This window comes from Rana temporaria, chromosome 6 (assembly GCF_905171775.1).
Source record: "Rana temporaria chromosome 6, aRanTem1.1, whole genome shotgun sequence".
In the NCBI taxonomy this organism is placed as follows: domain Eukaryota; kingdom Metazoa; phylum Chordata; class Amphibia; order Anura; family Ranidae; genus Rana; species Rana temporaria.
Window position 1 is genome coordinate 114,378,652 of NC_053494.1, and position 26,320 is coordinate 114,404,971.

The 26,320-nt window shown below is 42.5% G+C and overlaps 1 protein-coding gene across 1 annotated transcript in view; it reads left to right on the forward strand.

The window, feature by feature from the left end:
- Window positions 1-26,320, forward strand: part of C6H9orf64 (chromosome 6 C9orf64 homolog) — a 67,225-nt gene that overhangs the window by 27,066 nt on the left and 13,839 nt on the right. The window contains exon 2 of the mRNA XM_040357203.1: window positions 6,384-6,734. Coding sequence (XP_040213137.1) covers window positions 6,398-6,734 — 337 coding nt within the window. The 5' untranslated portion in view covers window positions 6,384-6,397. The remainder of the gene's footprint in view (window positions 1-6,383; window positions 6,735-26,320) is intronic.

The window sequence follows — 26,320 nt, forward strand, 5'->3', positions numbered from 1 at the left end:
ATCGAGCATGTGCCGGCCCTTAGCTCAGCTTTGGGACGTCCACGACAGGCCCCGTTGCTCCAGGGGCGGCCGGGGTACTACATGTTCCAGGGCACACATATGACCGGTCTTTTATGGCTTTGTCACAGTGTGTCTGGCCGACAGCCATGCCGTTTAGCGGATGTTGGATCTGTCTGGGATACCTCCAGCCGGTGGTCGCAGGACGGGTAAGTAGTGGCCCTTGCTCAGGTAAGTGGTCTGGCTGGTGTTTTCCTGGGGAGGTCGAATGAGGGTCCGCCCTGCTTTCCTCTCTCCCTTCCTCTCCCTCTTTCCCCATGCTGGGTGGCGGCTGTAAGGGGGGGTCCACCTGGGGCTCTGTCACTACGGGGGCTGTGCTGCTATTAATTTTTTGTAGTGCCTTTCCTTTTTCACCATTAAAGGCTTACCTTTTTAAGATTCATTGGTGTGCGGCTGTCCATACCCTGCCTTCAAGTTTTTGCCTCATGCATTGCAGGCACCCACCTGTTTCTGAGAGAACATTGATTGCTCAGGTGTGCTCACCTGGAGTAGCAGCTTCTCCCTTCTTATTAATTTGTTGTACTGGAGTAGCTGTGTGTGTTGGGCTGTGTTTTCTGCTGTGTCACTGTTGCTTTAAACACGTGTATGGCCGCCATTTTGCCGCCCGCGAATTGCTTCCTGAGGGACGGCGCAGAGCGGACAACACTCTCAGCGCTTCAGCAGCACTACAGCCTGGCCGGGTGGTGAGTTACCTGGGGGTCCCCTGCTCTCTGTTTTGCGGCCGGGAGGGTGACCTGTGGGTCTCTGCCTTGCAGTACTAGGGCGGCATAGCGGTGGGTCAACATGGAGTCTGAACAGAGGCTTCTACCCCAACCATGCCTGAGTTAACCCTTAGTGCCCCTGCCCCTGCGGTCTCTGTAGAGCCCATTCGGCAGTCCCTTAGGCGTTTATCGCCAGGATTGAAGTGACAAGCGGCCAGAAGGGGGGAAAAAACCCCCCTCCCTGCGCCTGCTTCTGGGGAAGGCTCTGACACGGAACCAGACCCTGCTGCTGGCTCTGGTTCTGTCATGTCAGATGTTGCAGGCTTGGCCCACACGATCAGTGAAGATAACTCTACTTCAGGGTCAGCACTTGATAAGGCGTTTCGTTGGAGCTTTTATCACTGCGGTTCGGGATACTCAAAAACTTGAGGACGGCGGAGACATCAGAGATGCCGGTCTCTTTTGGGTTCCGCACGCTGCCCCGCACCGCAAAAGTGTTCCCTTGTGTTCCTTACCTGGACAAAATATTATACAAGGAATGGGATCGGCCGCAGAAAGTTTTTGATGTACCAAAATACTTTGCGGTCCGTTATCCTCTTGAGGAAGACTTAAAAAAAAAAACCTCCGTCAGCGGACCCCCCTGTGTCCAGACTGAACAAGTCTACCACGTTACCTGTGGAAGGGGCTCCCGCCTTTATGGACCCCGCAGATAGGAGAGCTGAGGCTGTGGCCCGCTCCATGTTCACAGTAGTGGGGTCGGCAGTGAGACCGGTTTTGGCCGGAGCTCTAGTGTCAGACAATTACCGAGAAGGCAAAGTCCCTGCTGCAGGAGCTGGAGGCTCATAATGCTCCTGAGCTCTGTGTGGGCCTGGCTGACCAGTTAGTGCAGGGCCTGCCGTTTGTCTGTGAATTGGCCCTGGATATGCTCCTCTTGCTCTCCAGGGCCTCCACCTACGCGGTGGTACTATGCCACCTTGGGTGGCTAAAGTGTTGGTCTGCGGACCAAACCTCTAAAAGGTCCTTAAGGGACTTACCCTTGAAGGGTGCACAGCTTTTTGGGGCGTCCCTGGATGACATCATTATAGATGCTACAGGGGGTAAGAGCACTCTGCTCCCGCAATATGGGAAGGGTAAGGAGCCTCGTCATAAGCAGGGTCCCTCCTTTACCTCTCCCAAGCGATTTTTTTTTTTCCCCCAGGTGCGGCAGGAAAACGTTTTCCAGGGTGCTAAGGCACCCGCTGTAGATCAAAAAGCGCACCTGGTACCGCAAGCCCAACAAGCCTGCGGACAAGCCTGCTTCTGCATGTAGGTCTGCCCCCGCCAGATACTCGGGTGGGTGGCCGACTTTGCGGAATGCACGGCTCGGTGGAGATCCCTCTTTCCGACCGCTGGGTTTGCGAGGTAATTTCCTCGGGGTACAAGATAGTTTCTCTCTTGTCCACCAAACAGATTTTTCCTTCCAGCTTCCTCCAGTAAACCGGGTGGCCCTGTCGGGCTGGTCAGGATCTGCTGGCCAGGGGAGTGATTATACCGGTTCCTTCAAGGGAACGGTTTCAAGGGTTTTTACTCCAATCTGTTATTAATCCCCAAAAAAGGAAGGTGTCCGTCCAATCCTGGACCGTAAGGCCCTTAACTCCTTTGTCAAAGTGCAAAGATTCAGGATTTAATTGTTCGCTCTGTAGTGGCGGCTCTCCATCACAATCGGAAGATGTCACGTTTTGTGGCAAGGTCAAGAGACCCTTCGGCGGACGCGTCAGACGCGTTGGTGGCACCGTGGGGTCACTATCGCCTAGTCTACGCCTTCCCTCCTCTGGAGCTTCTCCCTCGCCTGTTGTGCAGAGTGGAAGCGGAGGGGTTACCAACAATCCTGGTTGCTCCGGATAGGCCGCGCCGTTCCTGGTATGCGGACCTGGTGCGTCTGGTGGCAGACGTCCCTTTGCTTCTACCCCTGAGAGTAGATCTTCTGTCGCAGGGTCCGATTTTTCTCACCCTGCTTTACAGTCGCTGGCTTTAACGGCATGGCTGTTGGGAGCCAGGTGCTGAAGGACCGAGGTCCGTCGGACTCGGAGATCTCTACCATGCTACTTGCACGGAAGTCTACTTCACGTAGGGTTTGCCATCGTACGTGGAAGGCCTACATCTCTACGTGTGCAGAGATAAAATGGCACCCCCGCACATTCGTGCTGTCCCGGGTTCTGCTGTTCTTACAGCGTGGAGTGGATCAGGCTCTTGCCTTAAGTACGGTTATGGGTCAGATTTCGGCCTTGGCTGTTTATTTTCAGCGGCCATTGGCGACGCACTCCTTGGTGCGTACGTTTGTACAGGGGGTCAGGCATGTGGCCCCTCCTGTGCGTCCTCCACTGCCTCCGTGGGACTTGAATTCTGCCCTCTCGGTGCTTTAAAGGGCTCCGATTGAGGACATTCGGGAGATTCCTCTGTTGACTCTGTCCCAGAAGGTGGTCTTCCTTGCAGCCATTCCTTCGGTCAGACGAGTTTGGGATCTGGCGGCCTTGTCTTGCAAGGCTCTTTTACTTGGTCATCCACAAGGATAAGGTGGTGCTGCGGCCAAAGCCATTGTTCCTTTCGAAGGTTGTTTCGGCTTTTCACATTAATGAGGACATTGGTTTTACTATCTTTATTTCCTCAGCCGGAGAACTCGAAGGAGGCCACGTTACTTTCCTTGGACGTGGTGCGAGCCCTACGGGCGTACTTGTCTGCTACAGCTCCGTTCTGGAGGTCGGACTCACTGTTCGTGTCAGTGACTGGTCCTAAAAAAGGTCTGGCGGTCATCGGCCTCCATTTTTCAGGTGGAGCAGACAGGTTGTGCTCCAGGCCTATGCCCTAAAAGGGGCGGGCAACTCCCTTTCTGGTTACGGCACTTTCGACCAGGGCGATTGATCCCTCTTGGACTTTTCGCCATTATGCGTCTGTTTTACAGGTGTTTAAGACAGCGATCTGGTCGTCAACCTACACCTTTTCAGATGCCTCCTTTGGCCGCAAGTTTTTGCAGGCGGCTGTTTAAGGTTGAAGTTCCTCCATTGAGGCACTCTGGTTTGTTTGGGGTGAAGCTTAATTTGCTGTGTTTTTTCCCACCCCTCAAATTTTTTTGACACTGCTTGGGGACGTCCCTAAGGTCAATTGCTGCTGTGTCCGTCCATGAACGGAAGAGAAAATAGGATTTTTGTACTCACCGTAAAATCCATTTCTCTGAGTTCATGGATGGACACAGCACCCACCCCTCCCTTGTTTGTACTGCTTGTTATAAACTGGAAACTGCTAGAGAAGGGTGTGGGTTATACCCGGGGAACCACGCCCCCTGGGAGGAGCTGCACTGAGGAAAGTGTTGTTAACACTTAAAGTGCTTTGTTTCTGCCTAAACTCTCCTGAAGGAAGCAGATATAACCCTAAGGTCAATTGCTGCTGTGTCCGTCCATGAACTCAGAGAAATTGATTTTACGGTGAGTACAAAAATCCTATTTTTTGTGCAAAACGCCTGCTGCGGAGATATGTGAACCGGCTCCATAGAGAGCCGGTTGAATTGGAATGTGGGATCCTACATCCAATTTGCAATGTTGTCAACCCAGCCTTAAAGTCTTAAAGTGGATGTAAACCCACTCATCCTTTCAAAAATACTGCCATAGTGCTGATCTATAAGGATATAGATGTCTCCTGCATGTATCTTTACCTGTCAAATATCTCCCCTCTGTCTATTACAAGAACTGAAAAACTGCAGATTCTGTGGGTGGATCTGTTGTCTGTCTGGAGCTCGGTGGGTGGAGTTGTGATGTCAGGAGACTCCCCGCCCACCTCTACACTCCCCTTGTCAACATGCATTTTGTCCTATGTATTACTTACACTGAATTCTGCTATGATCACTAACATCCAGTCAAAATCCATAAAAGTAACCATATGACAGAAAAAGAGTGGGGGTGGGAATTAAAAAATAATGCCTATCTCCAGGCTAGTGCATGAGATATGTAAATAACCTGTCACAGCAAGGGGGCGGAACGGACCAAGGGTTTTCTCTGTTAGTCTGTTTTATCTCACTGAACAATAAAAGAGGATTGCTCAGAGCTGGATTAACTCTTTGTGGCAAGACTGGGCACAGATGTTAGGAAGAAAAATTAAATAGAGGGCGCTAGACCACTCAGTGATATATTAATTAATAATAAGTGAAGTGACTGACGCCCCCCTGAAGACGTTCAACATAACGAAACGTACGTCGGAGGCGGACCCGGTCACGTGACGTGCCCCCCTGCTCATGGAGCTGTCAGCTGGGAACGCGAGGCTGTGCTACGGCGGTAGCATTGAGACCGGACGACCCACACACCAATCGTACCGCAAGGTAGCGGTGACACGCTTGCAGCCCCAGTGCCGGGTAGGCACACATACAGTAAGAGGCCATCTTGGCTGTTTGTTTTTTCTATCCTGTTTTTAAATAAGTTTTTATTAAACCAGTATCACACTATTTGGCTTCTCCATTGGCTTTTTTTGCATATCCCAACTGGAATCCCTGGTGATGAGGCTATGATCTTTTTCCTGTCCGATGTGTATGCAGGCACAATCCTGCATAGGCTCATATGACTAACTTTTTAACTAAAGTAGTCCATTTCTTCTGGTAAGCGCATCCTTTTCTCATCAACACAGTTTTTGGGTGTTAAAGAAGACTGGAATGTGGTGGTGGCATTTTTCTTTCTTCACTTAAAGCAAGATACAACAAACTAAGAAGATTTATCACTTATTTTTGACACACTACTTGATTATATATTGGGACTTCATGACACAGAGACATTTTTTGATGTTTTGTAATCTATTTGCAATTTCATTTCTATATTTATTTGTACTTATATGTAGTGCTATTTTCTTTATAGGATCACTTCACTTATTATTAATTAATATATCACGGAGTGGTCTAGCGCCCTCTATTTAATTTTTCATTCATTACAATCCGCATTGTTTATGAGGTGCAGGTCTTTACTAATTATTTAATATATTTTTATATATATTTTTTTATTTTTGGCGCTGAATTTCACCTTTTTCACAGATAATAGGAAATATTTTACTCTACATTGTGACAGCAAAAAATAAAAAATAAATGTTGCGTTTACATACACTCTAAGGATTTTCTATTTTGGTCACAGTAGCCAACAGAACAAATGAAATCATTCCAATGTGGAATACAGACAGTAATAAAAACTTGACAGGGGTTTTATGACAACAAAATTCTATGCCAAATGTGACATGTAAGGGGGCGAGGAGTGCTTAAATCAGAAGTTCCACTTTTGTGTGGAACTCCGCTTTCAAGTTCCTCTGATGTAAGTGTGCCAATTTCCTTGTACAATAAATCTTTCTAAACTTTGATCCTTCACCCTTGGTTTACTAAAATGCTGCGTTATCTGGTGCAGGCTAGTGTGAACCTAGCTTAAAACAAACTCCAGTGACAGATAAATTCTGTCAGATTCGGCCGAGTCCCAACCTGTGAATTGTGGTTCTAGTCCCTCTCTGTTTTTGGATTGACTGCATCCTTGCCCCTATGAGCTATAGACAGACTGAGTGGTGATTTTGATAAGAGTGCATTGATTTTATCTCCGTTTGTTTTAAGGCATTTTTCTAATTACTCAACAGTTCACAGCATTACAATGTCGGCTCCACTTGAACCCAGAGCGGCAGGTAAATTCATCACTGAGAACAGTAAGGATGTATTTGTGGAGCCAGAGGGTGTGCGCTCACTGGCTGAGAAGCTGTTTGAGAAGATTGGACGGAAGGAGATCACTCTGAAGGGATGGAAATCTATGCATGAACTCAACCCACAGGGCTCTGGAGAAGATGCTGTGAACTGGGTGTTTTTTGCAGACACCCTAAATTTCTCCTTCTGGTCTGAAAATGAGGATAAGAGGTTCCTGGTGAAATATAAAGGAAAAGAATACAGTGGCTATTGGTCTTTCTGTGCTGCAATGAACAGAGCCCTGGATGAAGGTTTGTAGAGATCTTCCACACGTACATTTAGAGGAAATCTATAGTTACAGCATACGCTTTCCTTTTTGTAATGTCAGCATTGTAATAATATAAACAATAGTTATTTTTAACAATCCAATATAAGCTTACTTGAAAAATCTTTCATGTTCTGCCTGTCTGCTGGCTGTCTCTTTTTACAACTTCCTGTACTCCCTGCTTGCTTTGCAGATTCTCTATTGCTGTTGACATTCAATTTCAAAGAACTACATATTCCATGGTATGTTTCTGCCTGTAAGCAGTGATTCCTGTACTGACTCTGCCACCCTGACACTCCTCTTAGCACCTCTGTAGTTCAGAAGTCAGGCTCTGTGAAATGTGCGACACAGCAGTGCTACTCACAGCATAGTGTATATGTGTCACAGAATTCAAGGAGGTAGATGTGTGGGGTTCTTCACAAAGTAAGTTTACAGACTTCCAAGATCATTAAGAATAATAGAAGTAGGCTAGAAATAGTTGAAATACAACATGAAAATACATTTACGATTCTATATTTTGACCACAGATACTAGCTTGTTGATCTAGCCGGGGTTAGCAAATACTTGGAATTAAGTGGAAAATGTGCATCAAAAGCAATAAAAAGTGTGCAGTAACTGATCTATAAAGCAAATACAAACATTTTACCACGACTGATCCTGTGAACTTGTTACTATTTTAAGATGCTGAAAATCTTGGGTGTTATCTTTCGATAATTCCATAAAAAAATAAAATAAAATAAACCGCACCGCTGGATTAAGTAAGTGCATGGGTCTACTAAGATATGTTCCTGTTTTGTAATATCATGGGGCTGTGCTGAAATGTTGACTTAAAGTAGAACTATGGGCAAAACTTTTTTTTTTTTCATTTCGGGTAGAGTAAGGGAGGATAATAACCCCTGTCAGATTTTTTCCCCCCATCTCTGTCCCATTGTGGAGATTTCCCTTCACTTCCTGTCACGGTCAAAACGGAAAGTGAGAGGATATCTCTGCAAATTGAAGCAATTTTTGGGGACCCCCAGCTTACCAGAACTAGTGTCCCCATTGGAAGATTTCCCATCTATTACTTTTCTGGGGACAACCCCATAATTGGGGTTTTCTTTTTACTTTCAATAATAATAAACAGGAAAAATAGAGCGAGTGAATCTCCTTAACAGGGGCACAGACAGAAATAAAAACTGACAGGTAATCCAATCCCTCTCCACTCTGTCCAAAACTAAAAAATAACGTTAGTTATACTTTAATCAAAAGTTGTAATTTACATACAAAAATCTGTCTTAAAGCGGGGTTCCAACCGCAATTAGCATTTTTTAAATGTATGTCCTTTCATCCTGCGTTTTTATAATATAAAAATCCGGTCACTTACTATTTTACAATCCGCCGCCGCTTCGCATAGTTATTCAAAAAAGATAGTTTATAAAACTATGTCCACACCGTTGTCATTTTGCATTGTGAAGCCCACAAGCACTTACTTCCTGGAAGTCTTGGATGGGGAGTGATAATTGGGTAGCACACTGCATCCTGGGAAATGATGACACACATTTCCCAGGAGTATTAGAGGGAGATGATGTCAGAATCCTAGGTGATTCCAAAGGCAGATTTCGTGGGACCGCATAGCAACAGGCATTTCCAGATGAGTAAAACATATTTTTTTTTTTTTTAGGTCTAATGAGCACAATAATGAAAAAAACATTTTGGGATGGAAACTCCACTTTAAGTTCAGTGGTTCCCAAAGCCCACGGTCTGTAAAAAAAGAAGCACATAGCATGTACAAGCAGTGTATGGTGTCCAATTACTAAGTGCATATATTGGAACTCAAACATGAGCAATCAGGCCTGACCCTTGCTCACAGCACATGATAATGTACAGCTGCCCACAGGATATATATAAAGACATTTTATAAGTTTCATTTTCAAAGCTGGAGGATTCTGCTACCAGGAGTTCAGCAGGAAAGTACATAGGACTCCTCTGCAATCTGAACCCTACTGGAGTCTTGTGCTGGAAAACGGACAGGTTTCCAGCACAAACATTGTTTACCCAATAATAACCAGCCCTTGGTAGAAACATTTTATCATCAGTGTCTGCTCCAATTAAAGGGTCACTAAAGGATTATTTTTTTAGCTAAATAGCTTCCTTTACCTTACTGCAGTCCTGGTTTTTATGTCCTCATTGTTCGTTTTTGCTGTAATCCTTCTCTGTTCTGAACACTTCCTGGTTGTCTGTTTCCTGATGAAAAAAGTCATGGGAGATTTCTCTCTGTAATCACTAATCAAGGAGGTGTGATTACTGTGTGTCTAAAACCCCTCAACACCAATCAGTTTTGTTTTACAAACCATCACTGCCCTGTATTGGCTCTGTGCTCTGTACATCACAGAAGCAGGAAACAGCATGCAAAAACGAAACTGAAACTGTAGGTACATTATATGATTGATTTTTATCTATTTTTAATCATTTTTAAAAGGAATCAGTCATTTCAGCAAAAAAAAATGTTTCCTTTACAACTCCTTTAACCACTTAAGGACCGCCTCCTGCACATATACGTTGGCAGAATGGCACGCCTAGGCACATGCACGTACAGGTGCGTGCTGTGCTATTGTCCAGCCATGGGTCGCGGGCGCGCGCCCGCCCGCGACCCGGGCTTGGGGCACATTCAATCTGTGGATTGTAACAGTAGCATATTTGAAATCTTTTTGGATTTATTTCAATTTTTTTGATGGATTGAGAAATTCATAGGTTATAGTTTGGCACAGGGCACTGTATTGGTATTTATTGCACACTATTTGTTGATTGTTTGCAAATTAATCAATAATCATACTTTTTGTTTTTTGAGTAACAAGTTCACAGGATCAGTCGTGGTAAAATGTTTATATAAATATAAGTTAGCGCAATACACTTCACAAATACACAAATCTAAATCCAACCTTTGAGGTTGCACTTTTATTGCAGCAAGACTTAATAAGAATATTAATAATATTTTGGCGCCGGTAACACACACAATTTTTTATAAAGCAAATACAGCATGTGCTATGGGAGATTACATGGACTGGGGAGAGGAGCATCCCCTGAAATTATAGTACAGAAAGTGGAAAAAGCTACCAGAGAAGCTAATAACATTGTGGGGGGAAATGTGACAGAAGCTAATGCAGACATTCAAGAAAGTTTCAATACAAGGGTGTGGGGAGTGTTCACTGTTATGGGCATTGCTTAGGGAACAATGGGGGGGGGGATTTAAAGGAAAAAAATGTTTTAGCTAAATAGCTTCCTTTACCCTACTGCAGTCCTGGTTTTATGTCCTCATTGTTCGTTTTTGCTTTGATGTTGGTGTAATTCCTCTCTGTTCTGAACACTTCCTGGTTGTCTGTTTCCTGATCACCACAGTACTGGGAGATTTCTCACTGTGGTGACTAATCAAGGAGGTGTGATTACTGTGTGTCAGCACCAATCCAGTTTCGTTTTACAATCCATCACTGCCCTCTATTGGCTCTCTGGCTCTGTACATCAGAGAACCAGGAAACAACAGCAAAGACTAAACTAAACTGCAGGTACATTATATGATTGTTTTGTATCTATTTTTAATCGTTTTTAAAAGGAATCAGTTAACTATTATGTCTCTATACCCTGTAAACAGTCATTTCAGCTAAAAAAAATGTTTCCTTTAGTGACCCTTTAACCACTTAAGACCCGGACCAAAATGCAGCTAAAGGACCCGGCCAGGTTTTGCGATTCGGCACTGCGTCGCTTTAACAGACAATTGCGCAGTCGTGCGACGTGGCTCCCAAACAAAATTGATGTCCTTTTTTTCCCACAAATAGAGCTTTCTTTTGGTGGTATTTGATCACCTCTGCGGTTTTTATTTTTTGCGCTATAAACAAAAATAGAGCGTTAATTTTGAAAAAAATGCAATATTTTTTACTTTTTGCTATAATAAATACCCCCCAAAAATATATATAAAAGTTTAGGCCGCAATAAGCGTTTAATTGTTGGTTTGCGCAAAATTTATAGCGTTTACAAAATAGGGGATAGTTTTATTGCATTTTTATAAAAAAAAAATTTTTTTTACTACTTATGGCGGCGATCAGCGATTTTTTTTGTCGTGACTGTGACATTATGGCGGACACTTCGGACAATTTTGACACATTTTTGGGACCATTGTCATTTTCACAGCAAAAAATGCATTTAAAATTGTTTAATGTGAAAATGACAGTTGCAGTTTGGGAGTTAACCACAGGGGGTTATGTGTGACCTGAAGTGTGTTTACAACTGTAGGGGTGTGTGGCTGTAGGTGTGACGTCATCGATTGTTGCAATACGAGGGTGTGGGGAGTGTTCACTGTTATGGGCACTGCTTAGGGAACAATAGGGGGGTTTACCTTAATTGGAGCAGACACTGATGATAAAATGTTTCTACCAAGGTCAGTTTTCCAGCACAAGACTCCAGTAGGGTTCAGATTGCAGAGGAGTCCTATGTACTTTCCTGCTGAACTCCTGGTAGCAGAATCCTCCAGCTTTGAAAATGAAACTTATAAAATGTCTTTATATATATATATATATATCCTGTGAGCAGCTGTACATTATCATGTGCTGTGAGCAAGGGTCAGGCCTGATTGCTCCTGTTTGAGTTCCAATATATGCACTTTTAATGTACAATATACTGTATAGGGTATGAAGGATGGGATAAGAAGAATTGTATTTTTCATGCAAGATAAACTTTGCACATGGATTGACATAAAGCAATAACTAAAATTAGTAATTGGACACCATACACTGCTTGTACATGCTATTTGCTTCTTTTTTTCCAGACCGTGTGCTTTGGGAACCACTGAACTTAAGATATTTGTATGTAAATTACAACTTTTGATTAAAGTATAACTAACGTTATTTTTTAGTTTTGGACAGAGTGGAGAGGGATTGGATTACCTGTCAGTTTTTATTTCTGTCTGTGCCCCTGTTAAGGAGATTCACTCGCTCTATTTTTCCTGTTTATTATTATTGAAAGTAAAAAGAAAACCCCAATTATGGGGTTGTCCCCAGAAAAGTAATAGATGGGAAATCTTCCAATGGGGACACTAGTTCTGGTGAGCTGGGGATCCCCAAAAATTGCTTCAATTTGCAGAGATATCCTCTCACTTTCCGTTTTGACTGTGACAGGAAGTGAAGGGAAATCTCCACAATGGGACAGAGATGGGGGAAAAAAAAATCTGACAGGGGTTATTATCCTCCCTTACTCTATCCGAAATGAAAAAAGAAAAGTTTTGTCCATAGTTCTACTTTAAGTCAACATTTCAGCACAGCCCCATGATATTACAAAACAGGAACACATCTTAGTAGAGCCATGCACTTACTTAATCAAGCGGTGCAGTTTTTTTTTGTTTTTGTTTTTTATGAAATTATCGAAAGATAACACCCAAGATTTTCAGCATCTTAAAATTTGACACCAAGCTCTTCTACATGCTCCAAACACAAAGGAAAAAAGGCGCTCTTCATCAAAAGCGTGTGCAAATTTATTGAACTATTCCAAGAACTAAACAATCCACCTGTCCCATAGGGCCTGTGTTTCTTTTTCTGTTTTTTTTATGTTATGTTTGGATGTGGACCTTTTGGAGTGGCCAGCAACCACTAGAAGCTTGCTATCATTGTCAGAGGAGTGAAGGAATTAAAAGCTTACAATGGGACAAGATGCTTTTGCTGTATATGGAACTTCTACAACCACAGTGCTACCTGCCTGGAGTTTGTATGTTCTCCCTGTGCCTGTGTGGGTTTCCTCCAGGTACTCCGGTTTCCTTCCACACTCCACAGACATGTTGGTAGGTTAATTGGCTCCAGTCTAAATTGGCCCTAGTGTGTATGTATGAATGTGAGTTAGGGACCTTAGATTGTAAGCTCCTTGAGGTCAGGGACCTATGTAAATGTACAATATATATGTATAAAGCGCTGTGTAAATTGACGGCGCTATAGAAGTACCTCAAATAAATAAATCTAACCACTTCACAAAGGCCATGTACGGGATTGGCACTTTAGCAGTGACGAATGTTTGGCTATTGTAGACATGTGTAGCATAATTTGTGTAGGTGGTACCTATAAAACCTTCAAAATGGAATGTTGTCCCCACTCTTTTGCTTTGGCACACTTAAATACATCACAAAATAAACCGTGATCCATTTTAGTGAAGGATAAACCAGTTACAAAAAGCAAGAAGTCTGTTATTCAATTCATTGACTGCACAGTAGTGAATCATAGTGATCAAAGGTTGTGTCATTTAGATGTGCCAGTCAAATGTACTTTGTCCTATTTGTTTCTGCATCTGGAGTATGCTAGTACTTGGATCTGTAAACACATGAAAGAACTCATACACAAGTGTAAAATGATTACTAACAGACACGATTGTGTATTATTTCAGCTTTTAAAAAAAAAAATACCCAGGTCTCCAGGTGAAACCTACTAAAGGAGGAACTTCATCATTTCCTAGCTATTTTTTTATTTTTATTACCTGGTAATTGTTCTGGTATATATAATATAAAAAGCCGCGCCAATCACAATAAAAATAAAAAATATAAAAGTCAATCACTGAAGATAAAGTTGATATGATCTCCTTGAGGACAATATTAACGGATAGAGCCTTTAGTTTGTTTGATAAATGACACTAAGTTCTTAAAGTTGGTCAAACCACGAACACCCAGGTGACATGCATGCTTTTAGTGCAAATCCTCCACCGTAAGAATAAGCTGCTTACCAAACGGCAAGTCTTTAATGCATTTGGCTTTAGCCCAGCCACGGCCTTTCAATCCTCTAGATACTTCAGGGTGGACACACTTGTAATTAAGCAGCGAGATCCCAGCCTCAGCATAGAATTGGAAGGCAGTTGCAGTTCACTCTCGTTACCCCCCGCTCAGGATATTAGCAATCAAGCGATCCAGACACATATATCAAGGATAAAGAAGGGGCACAATAGCATAATACCGCAAGATAAGGAAATTTATTTAAAAGTAATGTACTTACATCAGTACGAATAAAAACAGCGTATAACAGCAATAGTAAAGCCGGCCGGCTTGAGGAGCCCTCCTCCTTGGCGTGGTGACGTCACTGACGCAGCCTCCCAGACGCGTTTCGTCACTACTAGACGTTTTCAATGGGGGTAGGGCTAGCAGCAGTGAGACACCTTCATATAGCGGCCACTCAGTGTAAACGGCGATCCATGGGAACAGACTCCGCCATTTTTGTTGAGGGTAAATTTGCCCATACCGCCACGCTTAATATGCGCGGCTTAGGACTGAGAATAACCTTCCTCTTTGGTGTTAATACTCCCCTGTCGTAGAGTGAACTTTCCACTCGCCGCAAAAGAGGTCACAAAAAAGGAGGGGATAAGTAATAAAAGTTTATAAAGCCTCCGTAGAAACTAATTAAATTAAATTTAGCCCACAGATTACTCATGGAAGCACAGAGTTCATATCCGGCACAGAATAATTCAACTCAGTGCTCACTGTGGCCATCTTGTGGGCAAATTAAAAATCTCTTGTTAGATTAAACCTATTGATGTTTAAACCTAAGAAAAACACAGGCCTCTAAGCCTGTATAGGGCAAGGGTTATTAAAAAAAGGTTTTGTCTTCAGTAATAAAAAATATAATGGGAAGACACGTTCCTATACAAAACCAGGATCTAAACAACAAGATCAAAAAAACCTTTCAAGTGATGAAGGTAAAAATAAATTTTAAATGTACTGGTTTTAATCAATTGTGTGATAATAAACCAAACAATGTGTTACATCAATTTTTAAATATATATATATATAAATTTACAAAAATTATGTGGTAAGTCCCACCTGGGTGGGCAAAGGTGATATTGTGAAAAATCGCAATACGTGCTACCCCACAACCTCACAGGTAAATATACCTCTAAATGAGGGCGGGGAAAAAAACAAGAGAACACAATTATGTGTCCATAGTGCAAAAAGAAAAATTCTATTATAAAATTGTAATTAAATATAATAAAAATGAAAAAAATTTATAAAAATAATAAAAATTTATGTGAAAAATTTTTTTCAAAAATTAGCATTTCCACATAGGTGGAAAATGTGTAAAAATTTGTTTATTTATTAAAAATTAAATCTGTTGTGTAGATTTATAAGTAAAGGCAAAACCCAAAACTTAATTGTATATAAGAAAAAATGCTGAACCCGTGTCTGTTCCCATAGGGCCCTTTACAAAGGTTCACATCAGGCATTATTAATAAAAGCATTTATGTCCGTTTCAATATTGAGGCCATGGGGGCTATATGATTTCAACCGATGGATCCACCCCATTTCCATTTGGGAAATCTCCCGAACTAAATTACTACCCCTCCAATGCGCCTGGAATTTGTCAATTCCAAGAAAAAGGGTATTGGAGGGGTCCTTATGATGTTTAAGTCTGTAATGATTAGACACAGAGTGATTTCTAAATCCTGCGAGAATATTTGTGATATGTTCATTAACCCTTACTTGCAAGGATCTCTTGGTACGACCTATGTATTGAAGCCCACACGGGCATTGGACCAAATACACAACCCCAGTAGAGGCACAGGTGATACATGGCACAATTTTAAACTCCTTCTGGGTAACTGTGGAAGTGAAGGTGGTGACACATCTCCGTTGATTACTACTGAGGGCACACACACGACACCTGTTGCACTTATAGTAACCCTTAAGTTGATCGAAGAAGCCAATGCCCCTAAGGGGAGGGTCAATAACATTAACAGAAATTTTATTCCTAAGGGACTGTACCCCCTTAAAGATCACCTTTGGTTTTATTGGCAAAATCTCTCTCAACACAGGGTCATTCCTGGCAATATGCCAATGCTTCTGGATCAGATGTGAAATGGACCGGTGCTGGATGGAATAAGAGGTAATGAAAGGCACACCCTCAAGGAATTGATTTCCCTCGGCTTGTTCCCTTTCACGCAAAAGTTCATCCCTATCCATAGCTGCAATATGGTCAAGGGTGTCTTTTAAGGTGCTCTCGTTATAACCCTTTTCTAGGAAACGCTCTGTAAGGACCCCAGCCTGATTTAAAAACTCTTGGTGGTCCGAGCAATTCCTCCTGAGCCTGAGATATTGACTCTTAGGGACTCCCTTGAGCCAAGGGGCATGATGGCAGCTATCGATAGGGATGAAGGCATTGCGGTCGGTGTCCTTAAAATAAGTGGAAGTGGCAAAGGAACCATGGTTGACACTTATATTTAAATCCAAATAATGGACGCTAGTTTGGCTGGCCTCGTATTTTAACTCAATCCCTCTGTTGTTGGAATTGAGGTCATTGATAAAATCAACGAGGTCCTCATATTCACCAGCCCACAGGAGGAGGATGTCATCAATGTACCGTGCCCAAAGAGCAACTTGGGATACATTTCGTGAATAGATGACATCCTCCTCCCACCTGGCCATAAATAAATTGGCCAGGCTTGGGGCATACTTAGCCCCCATAGCCACCCCCGTGTCCTGTTTGTAGAACACATTATCAAACCAGAAATAGTTTGATCCAGCAGCGAACTTTAACAGGGCCATAATAAATTCCACCTGTTTATTACAGAGCCCAGACTCTTTAGAGAGAAAATAAAGGACTGCATCCATACCCAAGGTATGGGGTATGATGGTATACAACGACTTTACGTCGATAGTGACCATCCACATCCCTGAAGCTGCTGTATGACTGGCGAGTATATTCATAATGTGCCTTGAATCCTTAACATAGGAAGGCACCTTTTTTACCAAGGGCTGCAAATAAAAATCAATGTATCTGCCCACCCGGGACGTGATAGAATCAATCCCACTCACTATGGGACGTCCCGGGGGGCAGACAGGATCCTTGTGCAGTTTCGGGAGATAATATATAGTGGGAGTCCGGGGGGCTTTAGGAATAAGAAAAAGTTTCTCCTTAATAGTCAATATACCTTCAAATAATCCTCTCTCCACTAAAATTTCTAATTCCCTTTTATATTTAAATTTGGGGTCACTAGGGAGGACCGAATAAGTATCAGTGTCGTCTACAATTTTATGCATCTCCTTTAAATAATCCACTTTGTCCAAGACGACAATGCCCCCCCCCTTGTCCGCCGGTCGGATAACTAGATCCTTATTCTTACAAAGAGAATCTAGACCCTCTTGTAAATTTTTACTAAGTTTGGCTTTCTTAATTTCCATACCCTCTAGGTCTCTTAATAAGACATCCCTAAAAGTTTTCAAGGATGGTGCCATTCCACCAGGAGGGTTGAACAAAGAAGAGTTAGATAGGCCTGAATGAACAAAGCCATTGGTTAGGAGTCGATGAGATGGAGTTATTCCAGCCATGTACCTTTTTATATGAATCTTCCTGACAAATTTATGTATATCCATGTAGGTACCAAACCTGTTAAGGCTCTGTGGGGGTGCAAACTTTAGCCCCTTATCCAATAAGGATTTTTCAGAGTCCGTCAGGATTTTGGTACTTAGATTAAAGATACCCCTACCAACTACGTTTTGGGGCGTTTGGACCCTATGCTTCCTCCCCCCTCTGTTTCCTCTCCTCTTTCTACTAACCTTTTTGTGCCCTGGCCTGGCCTGTGAAAACCCCAATTGTAAGAACCACTGGGGGCGACAGATACACCAGACAGAGTGGGAGCGTCATGATATTGTGAGGGGGGTGGTGCAAACCACATGCCTTCTGCTGGCCCATTGTAGTTAGATGCGTCCGGGGCCAATGGCCGTTCAGGACCATCTCTATCACTTAGTGGGAAGAATGCGTTTGTAACCGGTACATTATATTCCCAACCTGGTCCCGATTCGGGATGGAAATAGGCAGGGGAGGGGTATTCGGATTCTCCTGAGGGACCTTGACGCCAGTTGTTACTATTGTCCGAGGAGTAGCCTCTGCCCCTGGGGCCACCTACAGCCCAACCCCTCCCACGGTTGACTGGTCCTGATGGTCTGGGGGCCATGGTTTGATAATAACTCCCGGGAAAGGGAGGGGCCAAATTCTGGGGGAACGTGTAACCAGAAGGGCCCTGCTGAGGACCCCCGGTGTATTGGGACCCTGAAAAAGGTCTAAATGAGCCCTGTGGGCGACTCTGATTTTTGAATGTAGGGCCTTTAGACTGTCCTTGGCCCCTCCTAGGGGATGCCCTCCCAGGATTTGCCTTTAGGTGCTGGAAACTTTTCTTAGGCACTGAAGGAATGTTAGATTGTTCCCCCGAGACTGGATTCGAGACTTCCATCTCTATCGAATTTTGTTTGTTTAATTCTTCAAGCAATTTCTTTTGCCAATTGAAGACCAAACCATTCTGATAGTCCTCTAGGTCCCTGTTAAATTTCTTTTTCTTTTTGTTTCTCTGGTCCCTATCTTCCTTTTCTAAATAATTAAGAAGACTCAAAGACTTATCTTTATATTCTTCACTCTCCTTGGAGGGGTCTAGTTTGATTTTTAAGGCTTTGATTTCCTCATCTAGTCTCTCCAGTTTAGTGGTCTTCTTATCAACCAGAAATTTTAAAAAGGAAATGCCAGCGGTGTTAAAATACTTGAACCATTCATCAAGGTCAAGTTCGCCCTTCTGGGGGGTACCTCCCATCTAAGGCTTCTAGGTACCATGCCCAACTTCATATAGGATTCTAGGTAGGCAATGTCCCATTTAGTGTGGTTTTCAGAGACAAGAACATTTTTGAGCCTTATGAATATGCCACTTAAATCCCCCTCGTCCTCTTTATAGGACTCAAAAACACCTTCAGTGTTCAGCAATTGTTTGGCCCGAAATTCAAAAATATCCATCTCTAATGTATCTGTGTATCAGATCAAATCGTGTAGCAGCGGTAATAATATCAGGAAAAATATGGAAACACAAAAAACCGCGCTTCACATAAACAGTCTATAGGCAGCAGCTGACGTTGGAAAAAACAGGCAATATATAATATAAAAAGCCGCGCCAATCACAATAAAAATAAAAAATATAAAAGTCAATCACTGAAGATAAAGTTGATATGATCTCCTTGAGGACAATATTAACGGATAGAGCCTTTAGTTTGTTTGATAAATGACACTAAGTTCTTAAAGTTGGTCAAACCACGAACACCCAGGTGACATGCATGCTTTTAGTGCAAATCCTCCACCGTAAGAATAAGCTGCTTACCAAACGGCAAGTCTTTAATGCATTTGGCTTTAGCCCAGCCACGGCCTTTCAATCCTCTAGATACTTCAGGGTGGACACACTTGTAATTAAGCAGCGAGATCCCAGCCTCAGCATAGAATTGGAAGGCAGTTGCAGTTCACTCTCGTTACCCCCCGCTCAGGATATTAGCAATCAAGCGATCCAGACACATATATCAAGGATAAAGAAGGGGCACAATAGCATAATACCGCAAGATAAGGAAATTTATTTAAAAGTAATGTACTTACATCAGTACGAATAAAAACAGCGTATAACAGCAATAGTAAAGCCGGCCGGCTTGAGGAGCCCTCCTCCTTGGCGTGGTGACGTCACTGACGCAGCCTCCCAGACGCGTTTCGTCACTACTAGACGTTTTCAATGGGGGTAGGGCTAGCAGCAGTGAGACACCTTCATATAGCGGCCACTCAGTGTAAACGGCGATCCATGGGAACAGACTCCGCCATTTTTGTTGAGGGTAAATTTGCCCATACCGCCACGCTTAATATGCGCGGCTTAGGACTGAGAATAACCTTCCTCTTTGGTGTTAATACTCCCCTGTCGTAGAGTGAACTTTCCACTCGCCGCAAAAGAGGTCACAAAAAAGGAGGGGATAAGTAATAAAAGTTTATAAAGCCTCCGTAGAAACTAATTAAATTAAATTTAGCCCACAGATTACTCATGGAAGCACAGAGTTCATATCCGGCACAGAATAATTCAACTCAGTGCTCACTGTGGCCATCTTGTGGGCAAATTAAAAATCTCTTGTTAGATTAAACCTATTGATGTTTAAACCTAAGAAAAACACAGGCCTCTAAGCCTGTATAGGGCAAGGGTTATTAAAAAAAGGTTTTGTCTTCAGTAATAAAAAATATAATGGGAAGACACGTTCCTATACAAAACCAGGATCTAAACAACAAGATCAAAAAAACCTTTCAAGTGATGAAGGTAAAAATAAATTTTAAATGTACTGGTTTTAATCAATTGTGTGATAATAAACCAAACAATGTGTTACATCAATTTTTAAATATATATATATATAAATTTACAAAAATTATGTGGTAAGTCCCACCTGGGTGGGCAAAGGTGATATTGTGAAAAATCGCAATACGTGCTACCCCACAACCTCACAGGTAAATATACCTCTAAATGAGGGCGGGGAAAAAAACAAGAGAACACAATTATGTGTCCATAGTGCAAAAAGAAAAATTCTATTATAAAATTGTAATTAAATATAATAAAAATGAAAAAAATTTATAAAAATAATAAAAATTTATGTGAAAATTTTTTTTCAAAAATTAGCATTTCCACATAGGTGGAAAATGTGTAAAAATTTGTTTATTTATTAAAAATTAAATCTGTTGTGTAGATTTATAAGTAAAGGCAAAACCCAAAACTTAATTGTATATAAGAAAAAATGCTGAACCCGTGTCTGTTCCCATAGGGCCCTTTACAAAGGTTCACATCAGGCATTATTAATAAAAGCATTTATGTCCGTTTCAATATTGAGGCCATGGGGGCTATATGATTTCAACCGATGGATCCACCCCATTTCCATTTGGGAAATCTCCCGAACTAAATTACTACCCCTCCAATGCGCCTGGAATTTGTCAATTCCAAGAAAAAGGGTATTGGAGGGGTCCTTATGATGTTTAAGTCTGTAATGATTAGACACAGAGTGATTTCTAAATCCTGCGAGAATATTTGTGATATGTTCATTAACCCTTACTTGCAAGGATCTCTTGGTACGACCTATGTATTGAAGCCCACACGGGCATTGGACCAAATACACAACCCCAGTAGAGGCACAGGTGATACATGGCACAATTTTAAACTCCTTCTGGGTAACTGTGGAAGTGAAGGTGGTGACACATCTCCGTTGATTACTACTGAGGGCACACACACGACACCTGTTGCACTTATAGTAACCCTTAAGTTGATCGAAGAAGCCAATGCCCCTAAGGGGAGGGTCAATAACATTAACAGAAATTTTATTCCTAAGGGACTGTACCCCCTTAAAGATCACCTTTGGTTTTATTGGCAAAATCTCTCTCAACACAGGGTCATTCCTGGCAATATGCCAATGCTTCTGGATCAGATGTGAAATGGACCGGTGCTGGATGGAATAAGAGGTAATGAAAGGCACACCCTCAAGGAATTGATTTCCCTCGGCTTGTTCCCTTTCACGCAAAAGTTCATCCCTATCCATAGCTGCAATATGGTCAAGGGTGTCTTTTAAGGTGCTCTCGTTATAACCCTTTTCTAGGAAACGCTCTGTAAGGACCCCAGCCTGATTTAAAAACTCTTGGTGGTCCGAGCAATTCCTCCTGAGCCTGAGATATTGACTCTTAGGGACTCCCTTGAGCCAAGGGGCATGATGGCAGCTATCGATAGGGATGAAGGCATTGCGGTCGGTGTCCTTAAAATAAGTGGAAGTGGCAAAGGAACCATGGTTGACACTTATATTTAAATCCAAATAATGGACGCTAGTTTGGCTGGCCTCGTATTTTAACTCAATCCCTCTGTTGTTGGAATTGAGGTCATTGATAAAATCAACGAGGTCCTCATATTCACCAGCCCACAGGAGGAGGATGTCATCAATGTACCGTGCCCAAAGAGCAACTTGGGATACATTTCGTGAATAGATGACATCCTCCTCCCACCTGGCCCTAAATAAATTGGCCAGGCTTGGGGCATACTTAGCCCCCATAGCCACCCCCGTGTCCTGTTTGTAGAACACATTATCAAACCAGAAATAGTTTGATCCAGCAGCGAACTTTAACAGGGCCATAATAAATTCCACCTGTTTATTACAGAGCCCAGACTCTTTAGAGAGAAAATAAAGGACTGCATCCATACCCAAGGTATGGGGTATGATGGTATACAACGACTTTACGTCGATAGTGACCATCCACATCCCTGAAGCTGCTGTATGACTGGCGAGTATATTCATAATGTGCCTTGAATCCTTAACATAGGAAGGCACCTTTTTTACCAAGGGCTGCAAATAAAAATCAATGTATCTGCCCACCCGGGACGTGATAGAATCAATCCCACTCACTATGGGACGTCCCGGGGGGCAGACAGGATCCTTGTGCAGTTTCGGGAGATAATATATAGTGGGAGTCCGGGGGGCTTTAGGAATAAGAAAAAGTTTCTCCTTAATAGTCAATATACCTTCAAATAATCCTCTCTCCACTAAAATTTCTAATTCCCTTTTATATTTAAATTTGGGGTCACTAGGGAGGACCGAATAAGTATCAGTGTCGTCTACAATTTTATGCATCTCCTTTAAATAATCCACTTTGTCCAAGACGACAATGCCCCCCCCCCTTGTCCGCCGGTCGGATAACTAGATCCTTATTCTTACAAAGAGAATCTAGACCCTCTTGTAAATTTTTACTAAGTTTGGCTTTCTTAATTTCCATACCCTCTAGGTCTCTTAATAAGACATCCCTAAAAGTTTTCAAGGATGGTGCCATTCCACCAGGAGGGTTGAACAAAGAAGAGTTAGATAGGCCTGAATGAACAAAGCCATTGGTTAGGAGTCGATGAGATGGAGTTATTCCAGCCATGTACCTTTTTATATGAATCTTCCTGACAAATTTATGTATATCCATGTAGGTACCAAACCTGTTAAGGCTCTGTGGGGGTGCAAACTTTAGCCCCTTATCCAATAAGGATTTTTCAGAGTCCGTCAGGATTTTGGTACTTAGATTAAAGATACCCCTACCAACTACGTTTTGGGGCGTTTGGACCCTATGCTTCCTCCCCCCTCTGTTTCCTCTCCTCTTTCTACTAACCTTTTTGTGCCCTGGCCTGGCCTGTGAAAACCCCAATTGTAAGAACCACTGGGGGCGACAGATACACCAGACAGAGTGGGAGCGTCATGGTTTGCACCACCCCCCTCACAATATCATGACGCTCCCACTCTGTCTGGTGTATCTGTCGCCCCCAGTGGTTCTTACAATTGGGGTTTTCACAGGCCAGGCCCCAAAACGTAGTTGGTAGGGGTATCTTTAATCTAAGTACCAAAATCCTGACGGACTCTGAAAAATCCTTATTGGATAAGGGGCTAAAGTTTGCACCCCCACAGAGCCTTAACAGGTTTGGTACCTACATGGATATACATAAATTTGTCAGGAAGATTCATATAAAAAGGTACATGGCTGGAATAACTCCATCTCATCGACTCCTAACCAATGGCTTTGTTCATTCAGGCCTATCTAACTCTTCTTTGTTCAACCCTCCTGGTGGAATGGCACCATCCTTGAAAACTTTTAGGGATGTCTTATTAAGAGACCTAGAGGGTATGGAAATTAAGAAAGCCAAACTTAGTAAAAATTTACAAGAGGGTCTAGATTCTCTTTGTAAGAATAAGGATCTAGTTATCCGACCGGCGGACAAGGGGGGGGGCATTGTCGTCTTGGACAAAGTGGATTATTTAAAGGAGATGCATAAAATTGTAGACGACACTGATACTTATTCGGTCCTCCCTAGTGACCCCAAATTTAAATATAAAAGGGAATTAGAAATTTTAGTGGAGAGAGGATTATTTGAAGGTATATTGACTATTAAGGAGAAACTTTTTCTTATTCCTAAAGCCCCCCGGACTCCCACTATATATTATCTCCCGAAACTGCACAAGGATCCTGTCTGCCCCCCGGGACGTCCCATAGTGAGTGGGATTGATTCTATCACGTCCCGGGTGGGCAGATACATTGATTTTTATTTGCAGCCCTTGGTAAAAAAGGTGCCTTCCTATGTTAAGGATTCAAGGCACATTATGAATATACTCGCCAGTCATACAGCAGCTTCAGGGATGTGGATGGTCACTATCGACGTAAAGTCGTTGTATACCATCATACCCCATACCTTGGGTATGGATGCAGTCCTTTATTTTCTCTCTAAAGAGTCTGGGCTCTGTAATAAACAGGTGGAATTTATTATGGCCCTGTTAAAGTTCGCTGCTGGATCAAACTATTTCTGGTTTGATAATGTGTTCTACAAACAGGACACGGGGGTGGCTATGGGGGCTAAGTATGCCCCAAGCCTGGCCAATTTATTTATGGCCAGGTGGGAGGAGGATGTCATCTATTCACGAAATGTATCCCAAGTTGCTCTTTGGGCACGGTACATTGATGACATCCTCCTCCTGTGGGCTGGTGAATATGAGGACCTCGTTGATTTTATCAATGACCTCAATTCCAACAACAGAGGGATTGAGTTAAAATACGAGGCCAGCCAAACTAGCGTCCATTATTTGGATTTAAATATAAGTGTCAACCATGGTTCCTTTGCCACTTCCACTTATTTTAAGGACACCGACCGCAATGCCTTCATCCCTATCGATAGCTGCCATCATGCCCCTTGGCTCAAGGGAGTCCCTAAGAGTCAATATCTCAGGCTCAGGAGGAATTGCTCGGACCACCAAGAGTTTTTAAATCAGGCTGGGGTCCTTACAGAGCGTTTCCTAGAAAAGGGTTATAACGAGAGCACCTTAAAAGACACCCTTGACCATATTGCAGCTATGGATAGGGATGAACTTTTGCGTGAAAGGGAACAAGCCGAGGGAAATCAATTCCTTGAGGGTGTGCCTTTCATTACCTCTTATTCCATCCAGCACCGGTCCATTTCACATCTGATCCAGAAGCATTGGCATATTGCCAGGAATGACCCTGTGTTGAGAGAGATTTTGCCAATAAAACCAAAGGTGATCTTTAAGGGGGTACAGTCCCTTAGGAATAAAATTTCTGTTAATGTTATTGACCCTCCCCTTAGGGGCATTGGCTTCTTCGATCAACTTAAGGGTTACTATAAGTGCAACAGGTGTCGTGTGTGTGCCCTCAGTAGTAATCAACGGAGATGTGTCACCACCTTCACTTCCACAGTTACCCAGAAGGAGTTTAAAATTGTGCCATGTATCACCTGTGCCTCTACTGGGGTTGTGTATTTGGTCCAATGCCCGTGTGGGCTTCAATACATAGGTCGTACCAAGAGATCCTTGCAAGTAAGGGTTAATGAACATATCACAAATATTCTCGCAGGATTTAGAAATCACTCTGTGTCTAATCATTACAGACTTAAACATCATAAGGACCCCTCCAATACCCTTTTTCTTGGAATTGACAAATTCCAGGCGCATTGGAGGGGTAGTAATTTAGTTCGGGAGATTTCCCAAATGGAAATGGGGTGGATCCATCGGTTGAAATCATATAGCCCCCATGGCCTCAATATTGAAACGGACATAAATGCTTTTATTAATAATGCCTGATGTGAACCTTTGTAAAGGGCCCTATGGGAACAGACACGGGTTCAGCATTTTTTCTTATATACAATTAAGTTTTGGGTTTTGCCTTTACTTATAAATCTACACAACAGATTTAATTTTTAATAAATAAACAAATTTTTACACATTTTCCACCTATGTGGAAATGCTAATTTTTGAAAAAAAATTTTCACATAAATTTTTATTATTTTTATAAATTTTTTTCATTTTTATTATATTTAATTACAATTTTATAATAGAATTTTTCTTTTTGCACTATGGACACATAATTGTGTTCTCTTGTTTTTTTCCCCGCCCTCATTTAGAGGTATATTTACCTGTGAGGTTGTGGGGTAGCACGTATTGCGATTTTTCACAATATCACCTTTGCCCACCCAGGTGGGACTTACCACATAATTTTTGTAAATTTATATATATATATATTTAAAAATTGATGTAACACATTGTTTGGTTTATTATCACACAATTGATTAAAACCAGTACATTTAAAATTTATTTTTACCTTCATCACTTGAAAGGTTTTTTTGATCTTGTTGTTTAGATCCTGGTTTTGTATAGGAACGTGTCTTCCCATTATATTTTTTATTACTGAAGACAAAACCTTTTTTTAATAACCCTTGCCCTATACAGGCTTAGAGGCCTGTGTTTTTCTTAGGTTTAAACATCAATAGGTTTAATCTAACAAGAGATTTTTAATTTGCCCACAAGATGGCCACAGTGAGCACTGAGTTGAATTATTCTGTGCCGGATATGAACTCTGTGCTTCCATGAGTAATCTGTGGGCTAAATTTAATTTAATTAGTTTCTACGGAGGCTTTATAAACTTTTATTACTTATCCCCTCCTTTTTTGTGACCTCTTTTGCGGCGAGTGGAAAGTTCACTCTACGACAGGGGAGTATTAACACCAAAGAGGAAGGTTATTCTCAGTCCTAAGCCGCGCATATTAAGCGTGGCGGTATGGGCAAATTTACCCTCAACAAAAATGGCGGAGTCTGTTCCCATGGATCGCCGTTTACACTGAGTGGCCGCTATATGAAGGTGTCTCACTGCTGCTAGCCCTACCCCCATTGAAAACGTCTAGTAGTGACGAAACGCGTCTGGGAGGCTGCGTCAGTGACGTCACCACGCCAAGGAGGAGGGCTCC